At 40.3% G+C, this 19,098-nt stretch overlaps 1 protein-coding gene across 3 annotated transcripts in view; it reads left to right on the top strand.

Annotated features, from left to right (window-relative positions):
* The window catches only part of LOC124149484 (protein PHTF1-like), a 48,574-nt gene extending 43,312 nt beyond the window's left edge, over nucleotides 1-5,262 (top strand). For all 3 annotated transcript variants that reach the window (XM_046521102.2, XM_046521101.2, XM_046521103.2), the window contains 2 exons: nucleotides 3,596-3,691; nucleotides 4,167-5,262. In XM_046521102.2, coding sequence (XP_046377058.2) covers nucleotides 3,596-3,691; nucleotides 4,167-4,319 — 249 coding nt within the window. In that variant the 3' untranslated portion in view covers nucleotides 4,320-5,262. The remainder of the gene's footprint in view (nucleotides 1-3,595; nucleotides 3,692-4,166) is intronic.
* The last annotated feature ends 13,836 nt before the right edge of the window (nucleotides 5,263-19,098 follow it).

Raw genomic sequence — 19,098 nt, 5'->3', positions numbered from 1 at the left:
TACTCCCAACTTCTAAATGCATCTCAAAGAAATGTACTAGGGCTTGGATGAGTCCAATTTACTACCCAGGTACCCACCCCCTATACCAGACTAGGGTTGCGACCAGGTACGAAAACTGAACTCAAATACCCGGCAGACAATACCCGAACCAGACTCGAGTACCCGTAGTTCAATGTTGTCCCACTTGTTTGTAATGCTTTTGCGAATAAAAGGTCATCAAACATCTATTGATCTATTCTTTCGTGCGGTCGCTGCCGGCAAGAGAAATGCTCTTGTGTTTAAAACTTAGATGTTTTTTCATGGAACTCGTCGAACTACCTGCGTAGCTGATACATATGCCACAGAGACGGCATTTGGTCTTTTTCTTTGTGTCATCAAGGTCAAAATACGCTCAAATATTTGAAAGATTGTCCACTTTGTCGTCCATTTTGAAGTGACTTACGAGTTACGAAAGGCGATTAGAGTTATCTCCCCTGAACGGTAACTCGAGTCCTGAAAATTGGACTCAAGTCCTAAGCTACCCGACCCGTTATCGGGTACTCGAGTACCCGTCGCAACCCTTCCTGACCCTACCCGGGTACCCGCTGTCCAATTGGGAATAGTATGACCTCAGCCCTGGTAACATTTATTTAGATAATCGTATAAAACGATCTGGTCATGCATACACTGAAGTTGACTGAAGTTTTATCGTTATTCAAACATATAAAGTCAGAAGGAATGTTTGCATAGTCTGAAAGAAATGTGAACATTAGTGACTTGTTGTGTAACCATGGAGTTCTAGATATTTTTTGCCATTAAGCAATATATGACTAACCACAGTCTGGGTAGTCCTGTAGGTACCTGGGTTCTACTCTGTACCCACCTGACCTGAGTACCCAGGTTACCTGTCCCAGCCCTAAAGTACAATGTATTTTAGTGACTATTTTGTTGAAGCTGTGAAGTGAGAGTGACGGATGTCAAATTTCAACATATTGATGTCACAGTGGTGTGAAGTTACATCTGTGTCTCACTTTACATCTTCCTGTATCTCCAACAGCATTACCTTATCTCAATATAACAGGGATGTCCTCAGTATCAACATTGACACACTAGCTTTGGCTTTCCCCCCAAGTAGGTTATTCTACACTCCTTATCGACATTTCCTCCAGATTGTTTTTAAGGCCAGTGGTACTCCAACACAGAGCTGTTTGTACGTTAATTTACTGCCTTGTTTCAGACCAGTCTGTAGCTCTGGCTATATTCACATAAACTGCCTTCTTTCCGATCAACCTGTAGCTCTGGTTATACTTGCATATGCTGCCTTGTTTCCAATCATATACCTGTAGCTCTGGCTATATTCGCATATACTGCCTTGTTTCCGATCAACCTGTCGCTCTGGTTATATTCGCATATACTGCCTTGTTTCCGATCATATACCTGTAGCTCTGGCTATATTCACATATACTGGCTTGTTTCCGATCAGCCTGTAGCTCTGGCTATATTTGCATATACTGCCTTGTTTCCGATCAACCTACAGCTCTGGCTATATTCACATATACTGCCTTGTTTCCGATCAGCCTGTAGCTCTGGTTGTATTCACATATCCTGGCTTGTTTCCGATATACCTGTAGCTCTGGCTATATTCACATATACCGTATTCAACCCATTAAGCGCCCAGGGGGCTTTAAAAAAGACAGAAAGGGTGGGCGCTTATTGGGGACAATTCAGGTCAAATTGGCGTAAATTCATCAGTAAGCCTTACCGTATTTTCTTGAGAATAGTGCGCACTTTTTTTTCCAAAAAAACACAGCTGTGTAGACATGGTAGAAGGGGGTGCGCATTATACTCGAATTAATGAGTTTTGATGTTTTTCCCCCCATGGAAAGACATTACTGTGAGCATGTAACACCGGAAATACCATGTCAACAAATCCATACTGAAGTTCGCAAATTATTCATATAATTACACTGTCTGGCTATACAAAGTGTTCTTTGTATATCTGGACTTTTGTTTGTAACTTATTTCATTAATTTTATTCAAAATTCCTTTTAATATTGTTTTAATTAATTTCGGCGAAATCATGTGTGAAGTGATCGGAAGATCGCACAACTCACCGTTATTAACAGCAACCAAGGTCAGATAACCGCTATTGACGCCTTGAAACGAACTTAAGTTGACAGAGAATGGATACATATATCATAAATGCCATACTTTGAATCGTTAAAAGTCATATTTGTTTTTGTTGGACGATTCTATGTCAACACGTAATTCTCCCGATCACGCGATCACGTGCACGGGAGCCTTGACGGTGACTGGTCAGACTGGTTCCATGTAAAAAATAATACCCGGCAATAGCAATCAGCTGCTTCTCTTAGGGTTATTATTATTTTAAATATGTTTAGTAAAAGCTGCATCTAAATTAACAAGATATTGGAATATATTATTCCAGATAAAAAAATAGTTTCAGATACAACTTTTGCCGATCCTTGCATTTAAAATCCTGTAAAGTTATATCATTGGGTGTGTCTTGGCCGACTCACCGGTAGATTCCAAGAAAACGTGTGTACAGCTGATTGCTGTGTCCGGCTTAGTTTACGAGAAAATGCACAAGGTAATCTTAATCCCTGAATATAAAACAATGCCTAGCTGAACAAAAAATACAATTTAAACGGTAAATCAACATGTCTGGTGATTTTTTTATCTCAAATTTCGAATTTGTATACTGACGAAGTTTCTCATCACCCGTTCGTTTGCCGGACTTCGCTGAAAGGGTACGGTGTAATTTTTTTCTGCGCATAATATTCAAAGTCACAAATATCTAAAATAAACAGAATACAGTCATGCCCCGCTTATACGGACTTCAAATATCCAGAAACTACGGTTCCCGGACGATTTTCATTTCAAACGAAATAAATACTATATATATTTTCGGAACCGGGAAGGGGTGGGGGGTGGGGGGGCTTAATGGGTCGAATCCGGTACTGCCTTGTTTCCGATCAACCTACAGCTCTGGTTGTATTCACATTCACTGCCTTGTTTCCGATCAACCTGTAGCTCTGGTTGTATTCACATATCCTGACTTGTTTCCGATATACCTGAAGCTCTGGTTATTTTCACATTCAGTACCTTGTTTCCAGTCACAAAACCTTCAGCTCAGGTTGTATTCACATTCACTGCCTTGTTTCCGATGAACCTGTAGCTCTGGTTGTATTCACATATCCTGACTTGTTTCCGATATACCTGAAGCTCTGGTTATTTTCACATTCAGTACCTTGTTTCCAGTCACAACCTTCAGCTCAGGTTGTATTCACATTAACTGCCTTGTTTCCGATCAACCTGTAGCTCTGGTTGTATTCACATATCCTGGCTTGTTTCCGATATAACTGTAGCTCTGGCTATATTCGCATATAGTGCCTTGTTTCCGATCAACCTGTAGCTCTGGTTATATGGCATATACTGCCTTGTTTTCGATCAGCCTACAGCTCTTGATCTTGTACAAACATTTACTGCCTTGTTACAGATCAACCTGTAGCTCTGGTTATATGGCATATACTGCCTTGTTTTCGATCAGCCTACAGCCCTTGATCTTGTACTAACATTAACTGCCTTGTTTCAGATCAACCTGTATCTGCAGATGGAGCAGAAGCCCCACAAGAAGGAGGAGTTGATGCTGGCCAACAACGTCCTTAAACTGGCCGAGGAGCTTCTCAAGGTAATATCAAGCTCATGGTTCACACAGGCTTTATACAGCCTTTCATTTGAATCTGCCTTCAAGAGGCACTAAAATAGTTAAAAAGTGCCTTGATAAGATCTTTAAAAGACCCCAATTTTGATGTGCCGTGGGTTGTGTCAGGATAAGTTTCATTGTAATTGTAATGTGAGACATTGCCCTCTGTTATCTCCTTCTGTCCAGCATTGCTGTATGAGATCTGGTCACGAGGATTCATCCAGCTGATGTTGTATGCCCCCTTCAGATCAGACTTGGATACATTTTAGGCCTTGTAGAACAGTAAAAAGAAGCAAATATTTTTCCTTCTTTGTCCTTTTTTTCCATCACCATCTAACCATGAACATAGGAAATGTATACCTGAATAGTTTTGAAATATTAATTGACAGTTGATGTTGTTTTCCAGTTTAAAGACATCTTCATATCTTAGATCTACAGAAACAACTGTTTCATGTTTCAGGAGTTGGAGAGTCCATTCAAGATTTCTGGGTTCTCTGCAAACCCTCTCATCTACAATATCACAAAGGTTGTTGTTCTCTCAGCATTTTCAGCAGTTCTGACAGAGCTGCTTGGTTTCAAGTTGAAACTCTACAAGATCAAATTCAAGCCTTGAATATGGTTGTGGTCACAGTAAACTCAGACAGAAGTGATTATTGTTTATATGCTATGCAGTTTATGGCTTTATCAAAACAGTTTTGTACATCTCAGTACTACAGTGTGAAGAATCGTGCACTGTTGTGTAAGAGTTTCTCACTTTCCTATTCTCCAATGTTTGACTCAGTGAACCCAATGGCGCCACTCTTTATCAAAATATTTTATACAGTTATGACTTAGAACAGTGGATGATTGTTTTTACTCTGTGAATTTTGTGAAAAGTGATGTTTTCCGTACCTGTATCTATCATGCAGTTAACAAATGGCCAGGGATATTCAAACTGTTTCAGTTTGATATGCTATTATGAATGTGAATGCAGGACTCATTGTTAGAAATTAAGAACAAAGCCAGGGGTCCTTTTCATTTGTTGAGATTATAGCTATTGGGGATCCTTAAATTTAAGAACTTCAGTAAATAACGGTTATAACGAACTCAAAGCGACCACCAATTCTAGTCCGTTATATCTTAGTTCGTTATAAGCATATATACAGCAGATGGCTGGGACCAAAGACCAGTTCGTTATATCCGTCAGTTCGTTATAAACATAGTTTACTGTATATCCACTTCTCTGCACGTGATCCTTTTATTAGCTTGGAGAGTCGCCTCCCTTTGCCATGCTATGATCTGCTGATCGTGGATTTACATCCAAGTTTTTTCCTGTTAATCTTAACTATGATCCATGGTCCTGTCATCATGGCACCTGGCCTTTTTGGTTTCACCGTATCATTATAATCAACCGGTACCACCCAAACATTTTGGACTTTTCCTCCTTCATTATGCTGAAGATCCGGGGTAGAATAGGTCTTCAGCTACCCATGCTTGCCGTAAAAGGCGACTATGCTTGTTGTTGGAGACGACTAACGGGATCGGGTGGTCAGACTCGCTGACTTGGTTGACGCATATCAACGATCCCAATTGCATGGATCGATGTTCATGATGTCAATCACTGGATTGTCTGGCCCAGACATGCTTATTTATAGACCGCCGTCATATAGCTGGAATATTGCTGAGTGCAGCGTAAAACAAGAAACCAATCCAATCCAATGCTGTCATGCTGGTTAATAAGCGATGTTAAGCCCAAGTTACTTCTTAAGCTTCGACCCCCTTAATTTCTAACACTGATACCTGTGTAACTGGCACATCCACAGACAAGGTGGGACAGTACAGATCCTAATCGTCTTGTGTACGCATGAAATCATAGAAGAAGTTTAGTGCTGATAGATTTGTTTAGAAGGATCAGCTGTTAAGGCTTGTGGTTCTAGTGCTAGTGATATCAGCTAGTGCTAGAGGTATTAATTAGATAATTGTGTAATTGTTATATTTTTAAGCAATCTCCATCAGAATAGCATCCCGATTTCAGTTATTTGTTTGTGCGAACATTTCCTTACTATGTGTAGTTTTTGTTAATATTTTATTATAGTGAAGTATTCTGAATATCCACTTAGTTAAAATAGGTACAGTAGGTAGATATTAATGAGTGGCCACCCTTGGAAACACTGGGCACTGAATACATCGAATTTGGTATGTTAAAGTGCAGAGTACCTTTGCAGTTGAATTTGTAAAACTATAGGAACAATGCTGGTCATCTTAGTGAATATTGTCTTGCATATGTTCTGATTTGAAATACCTGTTCTTCCATTATGTATTAGAAGTAGTTTTAACATTAGAAAGAAATTAGCTTTGCGCTTATAACAATATCCTAGATTCACACATATGCTATAAACTGCAGAGAATTGAACACTGTTGCCAAATCCTTCGGGGACTGCTGAATTATCAGCTATGGGATTTGTGTATTATAGGTAATTGGGATAAATAACAATGGCATTGCCCTGGACAATCAGAGGAACAGACTGGCCTTATGATTATGTGATTATTATTTTGTGAAAAACAGCACACACACATACACACACATACACACACAGACACACACACACACACACACACACACACACACACACACACACACACACACACACACACACACACACACTCTCACACACACACATACCCACACACCCCATTTTTGACACAATGAAGGTAAATATACCCCCAAGTTGACGGAATGGAGGTAAACTAACTCCCAAAGTTGACGAGGGTGGAGGTAAACTGACCCCCAAGTTGACGGGATGGAGGAAAACTTAACTAACCCCAAAGTTGACGAGGGTGAAGGTAAAGTGACCTCCAAGTTGACGGGATGGAGGTAAACTAACCCCAAAGTTGACGAGGGTGGAGGTAAACTGACCCCCAAGTTGACGGGATGGAGGAAAACTAAGCTAACCCCAAAGTTGACAAGGGGTGGAGGTAAACTGACCCCCAAGTTGACGGGATGGAGGAAAACTAAGCTAACCCCAAAGTTGACAAGGGGTGGAGGTAAAGTGACCTCCAAGTTGACGGGATGGAGGTAAACTAACCCCAAAGTTGACGAGGGTGGAGGTAAAGTGACCTCCAAGTTGACGGGATGGAGGAAAACTAAGCTAACCCCAAAGTTGACAAGGGGTGGAGGTAAAGTGACCTCCAAGTTGACGGGATGGAGGTAAACTAACCCCAAAGTTGACAAGGGGTGGAGGTAAAGTGACCTCCAAGTTGACGGGATGGAGGTAAACTAACTCCCAAAGTTGACGAGGGTGGAGGTAAAGTGACCTCCAAGTTAGAATAATGACCACATCCAATTCATGAACATTTGTTATCTACAAGGTATTATTTATATGTCCGCGTCACTTGACTGCCCCCACCAAAGCAAGAAGAGTTACTGGTCGCCATTTCGACCAGCTGCTACCAAATGTATTGTTACAGTGCATGAAGATACTTATTATTTCAAAATGTTTTCCAAACTTTAGGCAATATGCCTGAATCTATGTAATACTTTTGAAGCATGTGTGTGTCATGATTACTGCATTCTTACCAAAGTCAACTCTCATTCCAACATGGATGTTAATGTTTGTTTGACTGTTACGATGTCCATAGTGAATGTTGTCATAGCCCAAGTGCCAAGTGGTAAATAGCTCAAGTTCTGACATTGTATGTAATGTCTATATATATATACTCATTGCCTTGAAAGTATTATGACAGCTGTTTTTTCATTTTGTTCAAACACATTATGATATATTGCATTCTCTAAGGTTGAAAAAAATCAACAGCAAGGGTTCCTCAGGCAATGACTTAAAGAAGATTGGTGTGGGCAGGCAGCCTTTTGTATGAATGATGCTTTATATATATACTATGTACTTCTTCGTCTGAAAATGATGCTGTCATTGGAGGTTGCTTTAGTGATGTGGAAATTTCCTGACAAGCACTTTGTGTGTGTGTGTGTGTGTGAAGGAGGAAGTCGAAAAGTTTATATTTTGTCTAAAAAAATTGGTGGTCACGTGAATGTTTCCTGATGTCAATATTGCCTTAGATGCACATTGTTATTAGGTTTGTATTATGCTGAGTTAGCAATATTATCCAGCCTGCATTTTCCTCATGCTTATTGTCATCACAGCATCACAGTTCACAAGTCAGAGTTGCATCCCTAAGGCATACCAGAATTCTATGCTCATGGGTGTGATTTGCCCTGATTATGATTCTTGGTCTGTCAGCATTATCATGATTATAGTTGGTTACTTGTGGAGTAGCTTGTGGCATTTCTCCCACATGAAGCTGAGATGAGGCGGTATACCTGACTGTAATACTGCTCATTGCGGCATTAAGCTCACTTAGATTTAAACTTCACATCATGAGCTACATACAAAATAGTTGAGGAATCAGCATCTTTGCAATGGAATTTGATTTGAAATATACATATTGAGTTGTATGTTAAAGGCATATCTGAGAGAAATTCCTTCATAAAACCATTTAATTCATTTGTTTACCTCACATCAAGAACAAGAAGGTCCCAAAGAACTATACAGACACATGCAACCAAGGATTAATGCTGCATCCTTCTTGATATGCATTTACAGGGCTCGAAGCAAGGAACTTGATTTAACTTGCACCAAGTGCATGTTGACATGAAAACCAGGTTGTACCTTGTATTGATCAAATGTTTCGTGGACAAGGGTTACTGAAAACAGATTTGAATTTTTTTACAATAAATATTAGCATGCATTTTTCAATAATAGGTTGCTCAGGTGCATGTTTTATGGAGCCAAATCGAGCCCTGAAATTTACAAATGTAATCTAAATGTAACCATGGTCAAAAGCTAAACACTTCAAAGCCCACTGAAGACATCAAAATGTTTGCCACTTGCCGCTGTTATAATATGAATTAATCTACGCAAGGTAAATATACATATTCAGTTGGTTCTGTTCTCATTGTTTTCTGTTGCCGACTCCCTGTGTATTGTAGACATGTGACAGTTTATTGTTGCAGTCAGTGAGTTTTCAAAGGTAGGCCTGATGAAGTGTCAGAACTCGTGGTGACATCAGTGTACCACAGCCTAGAACTATGCCATACTTGTTTCTTATAAGAATGTAACAAGTCTCCAGTCTCCATAATACATTAAATGTTTCAGGTTTTCAAATTATGTTTAATTCTTGTGTGTGTTAACCATTTTCAGCACAAGGTTATTGTGACTGGATAGTGAGTTGCTACATATAAGCTGTAGTACAGTTATAGTGCTATCACTGTAGCTTCTTTATTTTTCAGATAAGGAACCATCGTAGTATGCTGTCATATAACAATATCAAGAAACACAAATGTTTGTTAAAATATGTCCATTACATCTCCCCATATATGTTAAATTTATATTGTCATGCCCAAATATGTTTGAAAAATTGTTTTCAAATATAAGCTTGCATCTATGGCTCACTTTTATATCAACTTGGTCTTGTCGCTATATGGCTGAAATAATGCTGATGGGACTTTAAATTTTGACTCACTCATTCATATATGTTCAATATGATTACTACCGTAATCGACCTAATAAGCGCCCACGTCGAAATTTGCTAATATATTGGCTAGTGGACAATCCCAATAGGCACCCTTTCCGACTGATCAATGTACACAATACTTATTTATTTGTGTATAATACACACTCGTGTGTTATATATCCACCCTTAATTATGGGCAATTGAATTCTGGAAAAATATATCTGTCGTATGTAAACATTTTTAGGCTGTCAGCATAAACCACGAAATGTACGATGTTTCAACTTTTTTTCCCCAAAATAATATTCTAATAAGAGACCCCTATTTCTAATTTGGAGAGCGCCCATTTCGTCGAATATGGTATCTCAAAAGGACAGGAGTACAGTCATGTTTACAATGATTGAATGGGATTATGAAGCAGAATAGGTTCCTAGGACCTTATCTTAGCAAGTCGAGTTCAAATGGATATCAATGGATTGTCTGGCCTAGACCCAATCAATTACAGACCTTTTCACATGGGTGGAATATTGCTGAGGCATTTAGCAACAAACAAACCAGATAATATACTCCAACACCCACTGTATTCATGTTTTCATGGTCAATCAAACAACCATGCACATGACTCCAGATTCTCTTCCACAAAGCATTCTTTGCATGACCAACATTGTGATTCTGTAACAGTAGTCAGACTGAGTTTATGGTATGCGTGTCATGTCGCGTGTTTTTTAACGAGTAAAGAAATCTTGTTGGCAATCATCGAGTTAAGAAATCTTGTTGGCAATCATCGAGTTAAGGAATCTTGCTGGCAATCACTGAGTGAAGGAATCTTGCTGGCAATCATCGATTTCAGGGTGCTTGTTCGCTATCATATATTGTGTCCATGATACCTGTGAGCTATCATTGTGTCCATAGTGCTTGATTGCTGTCATTGATACTTTCCATGACGCTTGTTAGCTGTCATTGCATGCATGATGCTTGTTAGCAATTATTGCATCCATGATGCTTGTTAAATAATGATAATAATAATAATAAGTGCATTTATAATGTGCCAGATTCCATTTACCAAGTGGATGCACATAGTGCTACACTATTATCACCCTGGTCAATGGATCAGTGAGCTCTCGATTTTCATTCTCTTCACCCTGGGTAGTATACCAACCAAGCCGCCTGTGATGCGCTAGAAGGTTAACAGCCACATTACCATCTCATCGTACTGGGTACCCACTCACTGCTGGGTGAACAGAGGCACATTTCGAACAAAGTCAAAGCCTAAGGAGACATTGTTAGCAATCACTGTGTTCATGATGCTTGTTTGCTGTCAGTGCATGCATGATGCTTGTTAGCTGTCAGTGCATGCATGATGCTTGTTTGCTGTCATTGCGTCCATGATGCTTGTTAGCTGTCATTGCATCCATGATGCTTGTTAACTGTCATTGCGTGCATGAGACTTGTTAGCTGTCATTGCGTCCATGATGCTTGTTAGCAGTCATTGCGTCCATGATGCTTGTTAGCAGTCTTTGCGTCCATGATGCTTGTTAGCAGTCATTGTGTCCATGATGCTTGTTGGCAGTCATTGTCTCCATGATGCTTGTTAGCTGTCAGTGCATCCATGATGCTTGTTAGCTGTCATTGTGTCCATGATGCTTGTTAGCTGTAATTGCGTCCATGATGCTTGTTAGCAGTCATTTTGTCCATGATGCTTGTTAGCAGTCATTGTGTCAATGATGCTTGTTAGCAGTCATTGTGTCCATGATGCTTGTTAGCAGTCATTGCATCCATGATGCTTGTTAGCTGTCATTGCATCCATGATGCTTGTTAGCTGTCATTGTGTCCATGATGCTTGTTAGCTGTAATTGCGTCCATGATGCTTGTTAGCAGTCATTGTGTCCATGATGCTTGTTAGCAGTCATTGTGTCCATGATGCTTGTTAGCAGTCATTGCGTCCATGATGCTTGTTAGTTGTCATTGGGTCCATGATGCTTGTTAGCTGTCATTGCGTCCATGATGCTTGTTAGCTGTCATTGCGTCCATGATGCTTGTTAGCTGTCATTGCATCTATGATGCTTGTTAGCAGTCATTGGGTCCATGATGCTTGTTAGCTGTCATTGCATCTATGATGCTTGTTAGCAGTCATTGCATCCATAATGCTTGTTAGCAGTCATTGGGTCCATGATGCTTGTTAGCTGTCATTGCATCCATGATGCTTGTTAGCTGTCATTGCGTCCATGATGCTTGTTAGCTGTAATTGTGTCCATGATGCTTGTTAGCAGTCATTGCATCCATGAAGCTTGTTAGCTGTCACTGCATCCATAATGCTTGTTAGCTGTCACTGCGTCCATGATGCTTGTTAGCAGTCATTGCGTCCATGATGCTTGTTAGCTGTCACTGCGTCCATAATGTTTGTTAGCTGTCATTGCGTCCATGATGCTTGTTAGCTGTCAGTGCATCCATAATGCTTGTTAGCTGTCATTGCGTCCATGATGCTTGTTAGCTGTTTCATTGCGTGCATGAGACTTGTACACTGTCATTTGTTGAGTTCAGAAGGCTTGATGGGTTACGACACTCAGGTTTCTTATGTATGCCACAAAGGTGTGTTTGTATGCTTACATCATTCCAAATGACAGATTTCCCCTTCATGAGACTGAGTTACAGCTGCCTGGTTTATGTACTTCAGCATGCGTGTGTACTATGGCATTCTGTATGTATTTTATTGTTTGGGATGTGTTGTCTGTCATATGCTTCCAAATCATCTCAAATTTGTCAAATACTTTTATCGTGTTCAGTTTTTAATGGCATTAGTGGATTTACTTTAACCGTTTGAAGCAGCTCAAAGGATGAAACACTACTTAGTTTGTACTGAGAAACAACTCATATGTTAGGTTTGGACAAGTCACTCAATTCACTGTCTGCTGATTCATTTTTTGTTACACTCGTGTGAAATGCAACGTGTGGCTTACTTTCATACTTCTGATAATATTTAAGTACTGGGCACACAGCCTAAAGTTAAAGTTCTGTACAATCATAAGTAGATGTGTTATGCTGTGCCTTTGTGTGTTTATTAATATTCTTTTCTGGTAACAAGGTAAATACTGGTAAATACAAATTGTAAGTAACAGGCGACTAACAGTATTGGGTGGTCAGGCTAGCTGACTTGGTTGAAGCATGTCATCGTATCCCAATTGCATGCGTCGATGTTCATGATATCAGTCACTGGATTGTCTGGTCCAGACTCCATTATTTACAGACCACTGTCATATAGCTGGAATATCGCTGAGTGCTGCGTTAAACAGCAACCACCCCTAAACTTGTGCAAATTACTTAAGCTTTTTGCTGATTATTTGGTGTGCAAGTTCGGCAGTGTATCTTCTGTTTGATGTCAATATTAATAATACTATTATGATCGAGAAGACAGGGTGTTAGTTTACCATTGTTCTGTTATTTATGTACTTCCTCTGTGTTTGAAAATGTGAGAGCAATATAGCAATTTATATTAGCTCTCATCAGTAGTCATAAGTACTTAATACAATATTACAGAGAGGAATCTGTGGGTCAACAGGTTGAAATAGGTCCCCAGGACTCTTTTGCTTGTAGTTCACAAAGGCAACTGAAGGAGATCAGGTGGTCAGACACCTCGATTTGCTTGATTTTGTGATTGTACCCCATCGTGACAAGTTGCAATGTTGCTGATACATGTATATCAGTCTGCTAGTCCTATATATATATAGGGAACTATTACTCAAGATATCCATCTGCTGTAGACATGTCAGCATTATTGTACATCGAAAAACAGCTATATTTTCAGTACAAAAATACCGAAGTATCCATGTGTATTGTCTAATCACATTTTGAAAGAGATATAGTTTTAATGTTATTTATTGATTTATGTTTAGCATGTATAATTAGCATATTTACAGATTGCTTGCAATTATCAGAACACACATTGATTTAATCATCTTGCCAGAAAGTGTTTAGCAAACAGTCCACTTGTCGTAATTGAATGGTATATGCTTTCATATTTTATTTAAATATTGTGTCGTTCAAACAAGTGTAAAATATCTGATTTCAAACTCATGCATAGTCAGCAGAATTTATGTTTTTACTCAGTGCTGAAAGCATTCTGCCAAAAAACGTGAAACAAAATTCCATGCTTTTGCCATATTCCCATTTGATTGATGTATCTTGTGAATAGGCAAAATAAAGACACATTTGACTGTCAGACTTGGTTAGCTCTGGACCTTCTAATTTCAAGACATCATCTAACATGTGAATGTTGTGTGATCACATGCTTATTTCTTTAATTTCAGGGTGTTTAGTATGCATAGTGTATTCAAGAACATGCCAACGTGTTTCTTTCCAGTATACAGCAAATGATATTTACTGGGGAGAATTGTCATCATCAGTTCTTGTGATTTAACACTCTGAAAGTAGATATCCAGGAAAATACATTTGAAAAAACCCATTTATTAACAAGCGTCTAGTCAACCATAAGGAAAATAAGGTTATTGGTCAACTTCATCTGGCATCTTACTGGATATATCACAGGCTATGGTACAATGCACTCATTCATTTGCCTTCTATCCTCCTCTATGAAAGGGGAGACATGCATATTTTATGATGAATGTTCACAATAATATTCATTTAGTTTTTATGTAGTATTCAAAATATGATATATGGCATGAGACTGCAATATTGATATTGATTCTGTGTTATTGAATTCATTAGAATGTTTTTATGTAACTGTTTGACAGCACAGTAACATACATTAATTCATTTTGTTCCTCGTTTTATGTTGTTTGATTTTGTAACTTAACAAAGTGTTAATAGATGTTTTTTAGATCTTTTGTGAGTTTGTAGTATGGGTTAGAGGTGTGTCATTAGCCAAGATAAATTATCACTGTGTGCATTTGAGACAATATACAGGAACCATCCCATTGTTCTGAAGTGAAGTGTGAAAGGTGTTTAGGATGTCCTTATGAATTTTACAGCATCTTTGAGAGATACCAGATTTATTAGATGTTTACTGTTAATAAAGTGAGAGAAAAAAAACTATACTCATGCTGTTCTTTGTTGTGCAGCTTACGTACATTATCAGAAACAGTTCCCAACAATTCCGGGGACATGGCTTACCCTATCATCTTAGGTGCAAAGAATTCACTGTGCGGATTTGCATCCGATGGGCATGCCAGAAACCTGTGATCATAGATTTGAATCCTTGTTTGCAACGACTCTGTTTCTAGGATCTAAGTTTGACAGCATGGTATGTGCTCTTGGGTTTCACCACAGTGGTAAAGACCTGCATCACTCCAGGCTTTCCACCAACATTAATCTGACATGTTATAACGTAAATACTGTTCAGGGGCGGTCGGGTAGCCTAGTGGTTAAAGCGTTCGCTCTTCACGCCGAAGACCCGGGTTCGAATCCCCACATGGGTACAATGTGTGAAGCCCATTTCTGGTGTCCCCCGCAGTGATATTGCTGGAATATTGCTTAAAGCGGCGTAAAACCATACTCACTCACTAAATACTGTTCAAAGAAGCATTAAAACCAACTCACTCTCTCACTCACTCACTCACTCACTCACTCACTCACGCCAAACACAACTCCAGAAATAATTGGTTGAAACATCTGGAACTGAACAGGTTCACTTCGGTTGCTGAACTGCCAGCTTAAACTGGAGGGTGGTCGATGAAGTTGCTATTTCTGATAATGTTCTTGACTCAAGCAGGATGAATAGTAATGTGTGTTGGAGTAGGTTGACACAATCAGGGACAGATTTAAAATCCTCACCTCAGCTGTAATTGACTAGGAGGTTGTTCAAAGTTCTTCAAGAGTACCAGAAGATGATCCACTTTCATCGGGTGTGTCTGAGAGTAGATCACGATCTCTACCTGTTTCCTCTCATGGCGACAGTCAGGATTTGCCCGGAGATAGGTCATCCCCATGTGATTGCCGCGTTCACTACTCTTATACTCCCCATATGGAGTATTTGTAATAATAAATGTAATGGATAAATGTAGTCTGGAATTCTCTTACGCAGATTGAAGTTGTATATTCTTATGCCTTGCCTACGTTCTCAGGATACTTGTGAACCTACCCCTCATTGGGTTGAATGTCGGGAGTCGGCTGAACATTCCTCAGTCGAAGGCTTTTCATCTTTCCTTGGCCTTCCTTTGTTAACAAGATTCTACAGCATACCAAGGAGACTATCTCTAAAGCTAAGGATAGATTGTTGTTCCCACTTTCTAACAAACTCGTCTATAAGACGCACAAGGCACCAATTTCCCAAGCTCTTACCATTGATGAGGACTATCACAAATTGGTTAAGAACCCTACAACCAAGAGGAGTGTTCCGATGACCAGGTTCAGGGACATGAATGCTGCTAACAGGTAGAACATTATTGGTTTGCTGCGCGTGTTCACCATATGCCTCCTCCTATCAATGTTGCAGGGGTCTTCCAGCTGTCAATCCACTTGATATGCGACTAGATCAGGCGGGGTTTGTGAATAACGCTCTTGGAGGCATTCTCAAAGTGCAAAAGGATCTTCTGAAGTCCAAGGCTTGGTTGTCAGCTCTACCTGTGCTCTACCAAAGACACCATCTTTTTCTCACATGTCAGGAACAGTGCCTTAGAATCTATGAATTCTGTTCTCTCACAGCCTTTATCTTCAAAAGAGTTCTTCAACAACAAGCTACGTTGTGCATGAGGTCAGTCGGGAGACGAAAGAGATTTTAGGCTTCTACCTTCAGCTTAGCTGCAAGAGTGAGTGAGTATGGTTTTACGCCGCTTTTAGCAATATTCAAGCAATATCACGGCGGGGGGACACCAGAAATGGGCTTCACACATTGTACCCATGTCGGGTCTTTGGCGTGACGAGCGAACGCTTTAACCACTAGGCTACCACACCGCCCAAGCTGCAAGAGCTCAGAAGCTTCCAGCTGAACCTATGAGACAAGAACCTCTTAAGAGAAGGCACACCCAGGCTGCTGAGGATTCCTTCCACAGTACCTCCTGGAAGGGTAGTCCCCCTTCACAACGACAAGGATGATTCCAACTTCCAACAACGTTGCAGGGTTGAATCCCTGTCGACCTGGCTTTGTTTACGGACCTCAATTTCTTAATATCGGATTTCAACATAACGCCAATTCCAGGACCATCGGGAGTACAACTCGTTGGAATGCACTGACGTACGCGTCAGACCGCTTGGAGTTTCAAGGAAAGGATACGATATTACTTCATGTTGAAGTTAGTGGATTAAGTGACATCCGGCTACGTTGTATTGGGACAACAAACCCTGGATCATGACCATATTACCCTTTCTCACGACCAATAACGGTAATCACCACTGTGTTATCATTGGGTTCGTATGAACTTTATTTCACTATTTGCTTCTTCGATTTGGATTATTAGACTGTTTATACACAAATATAAAGAAACTATCTCACCGGTCGATAATTGATATAAATGCGCCATTTTGGTTGACAGTAATGACAGATCACTTTTTTCCGAGGACATGACTTCAGCCCACTGTTTGTAGTAGTCGTTGTTGCAAAGCGTGTCTAAAAACTAAAGCCTGCATTTATTTATATGGCCAGTCATGGCACACGGTTCTGATATTGAATTTGATACAGCTGTCAATAGCCTGAAAAACACCGGGACAGAAAGGCGGTGTGTGTGTTAATCACTTGCAGCTCTTTTCCATATATATACACCTCGTCAAAAGTATCGCAAAACCACGATTTTTTTATCATCAGAAACGAGATTGGTAAGCAGAAGCTGGAAAGCGATATAATTTAAAAGTGATACTTGATATCAATTGTGATGTTATTTTAATGAATAATAGGGGAAATGAGCATAAGCAACAGAAAAAAAGACATTTTATTCGTCAGCGACTACAAGGACTATTAGTGGGTATAAATAGAGTCTGAATAAGTATGGTCACTGTCGGGAATGAGATGGACTCACCAACACGTACATGACTTACAAAAAGTTGTGCCAATGTTACAGCTAAATGATCCACAGTGTAAGTCAATATATGGTGTAGCCTCAAATGAGGAACGTGATGCAATGCCTGGGTCAATTCTTGGTGATTCTGTACTAGAGGGTCCCTGGCTCTAACCCAACGTTCCAACTGATCCCATAGAGGCTCGATTGGATTCAGGTCTGGGCTTCGAGAAGGCCGAAGCAGAGTTTCAATGGCGTTGCTCCTGAAACGAGCTCCTGCTCGTTGGGGTCGAGCTTTGTCCATGTCCATGAAGACAGGACGTCTGGCAAGAGCATGATTATCAAAATGAGGCACAATAAAACCGTCCAATATGAAATCTTGGTACTTTTGTTTTTCTAATCTCCCCTGAACTGTGACCAAATCAATTTTGCATCCACAGGAGGAACATCCCCCCCATATTATTGATCCGCCACCACATGCAACAGTTTCCTGCATGTTTCGCTGATGATAAGATGTTTCCTTTTACCCCCCAGACACGAGTCCTACCGTCAGTGTGGTGCATAAAAGCCAACTCTTGTCAGACCAATGCGTCCTCTGACCATGACCTCCAGTTCCTGTATACCTGACGCCAGACTGAACGGCCTTGCATGTGTTGGGGTGAGATGAATCTTATTGGTCTTCTGGCCCTTTAACCTGCGGCATTCAGTGGATACCTGATGGTTCTAGGGGATACTATGTTGTTGGTATGCCAGTGATGACGAAGAACTGTACTTTGAAGTTTGCAGCCGTACAAGGTAGTACAAGGACCCTGCCCTCCCTGACACTGGGCTTCCGTGGACGTCCTGATGTCGGGAGGTCCCTCACATCAGAGACCATATAATATGGTCTCTGCTCACATGTCCAGGCAATGTGTATTTTGTAATAAGTCGACTGACTACAATATGATTAATGTTCAACAAGGAGGCTAAAGCCCAACATGATATGCCAGTTTGGTGCATGCCAATGATTTGCCATCTTTGATTTTCAGGATAGGTCAGGATCAAGATATTTGCCCTTGTATTATTATGAATATCCTACCATGCATACCTTAATATCTTTATTTTACAATAAATGACAACAGCATATTATTCCAGCTTGCTCCTTATCTTGAATAAAAGTTTAAATTTAGAAATTCCAAAACCAGTATAAAATGAAACGCTCTGCCACAATGTGTTTACATTATCCAATCATCTGGACTATTGGCCTCATGGCCGGGCCATACCAAATAAAAACTGTTCAGTACTGTTCTGTATGTAGGCACACGTGTGCACCAAACTCTCTACCCCCAACAGTACCTGCTCACTGGCAGAACCACCCATGTCTGGTGACGTATAATTACTTCTTTTTAGATTGTGCATAGGAGGCTCAATCTCAATATTTCTTTCTCCATGTGGCTTATCATCAAGTAAGTTAGTTATCATCATTAAAATGTGTATGCCATACTTGTCAAGCATTGATTCAATGTCATGTTTGCGTTTGTCATCAAATGCTGACTACTGTTTGGGTTGTGCTGGTTTGTTGTTTTACGCCGCACTCAGCAATATTCCAGCTATATGACGGCGGTCTGTAAATAATCGAGTCTGGACCAGACAATCCAGTGATTGATATCATGCGCATCGATCCACGTAATTGGGATCGATGACATGCATCAACCAAGTCAGCGAGCCTGACAACCCGATCCCGTTAGTCGCCTATCACGACAAGCATAGTCGCCTCTTACGGCAAGCATGGGTTGCTGAAGACCTATTCTACCCCGGATCTTCACCGGTCGGGTTGTGCTGGATCACCCCACAATGTGCATATATCCGTGGCACTATATATCTGCCTGCCACGTGTTGGTTCAACAATAACGACTCCGTTGCCACAATTCTGGAACAGAAATTATCAAAAGTGTTAACGTCCTCTTC

Source organism: Haliotis rufescens, unplaced genomic scaffold (genome assembly GCF_023055435.1).
Source record: "Haliotis rufescens isolate VD_foot unplaced genomic scaffold, xgHalRufe1.0.p SCAF_1, whole genome shotgun sequence".
NCBI classification, from domain to species: Eukaryota; Metazoa; Mollusca; class Gastropoda; order Lepetellida; family Haliotidae; genus Haliotis; species Haliotis rufescens.
This window is presented reverse-complemented; position numbering and strand designations above follow the sequence as displayed.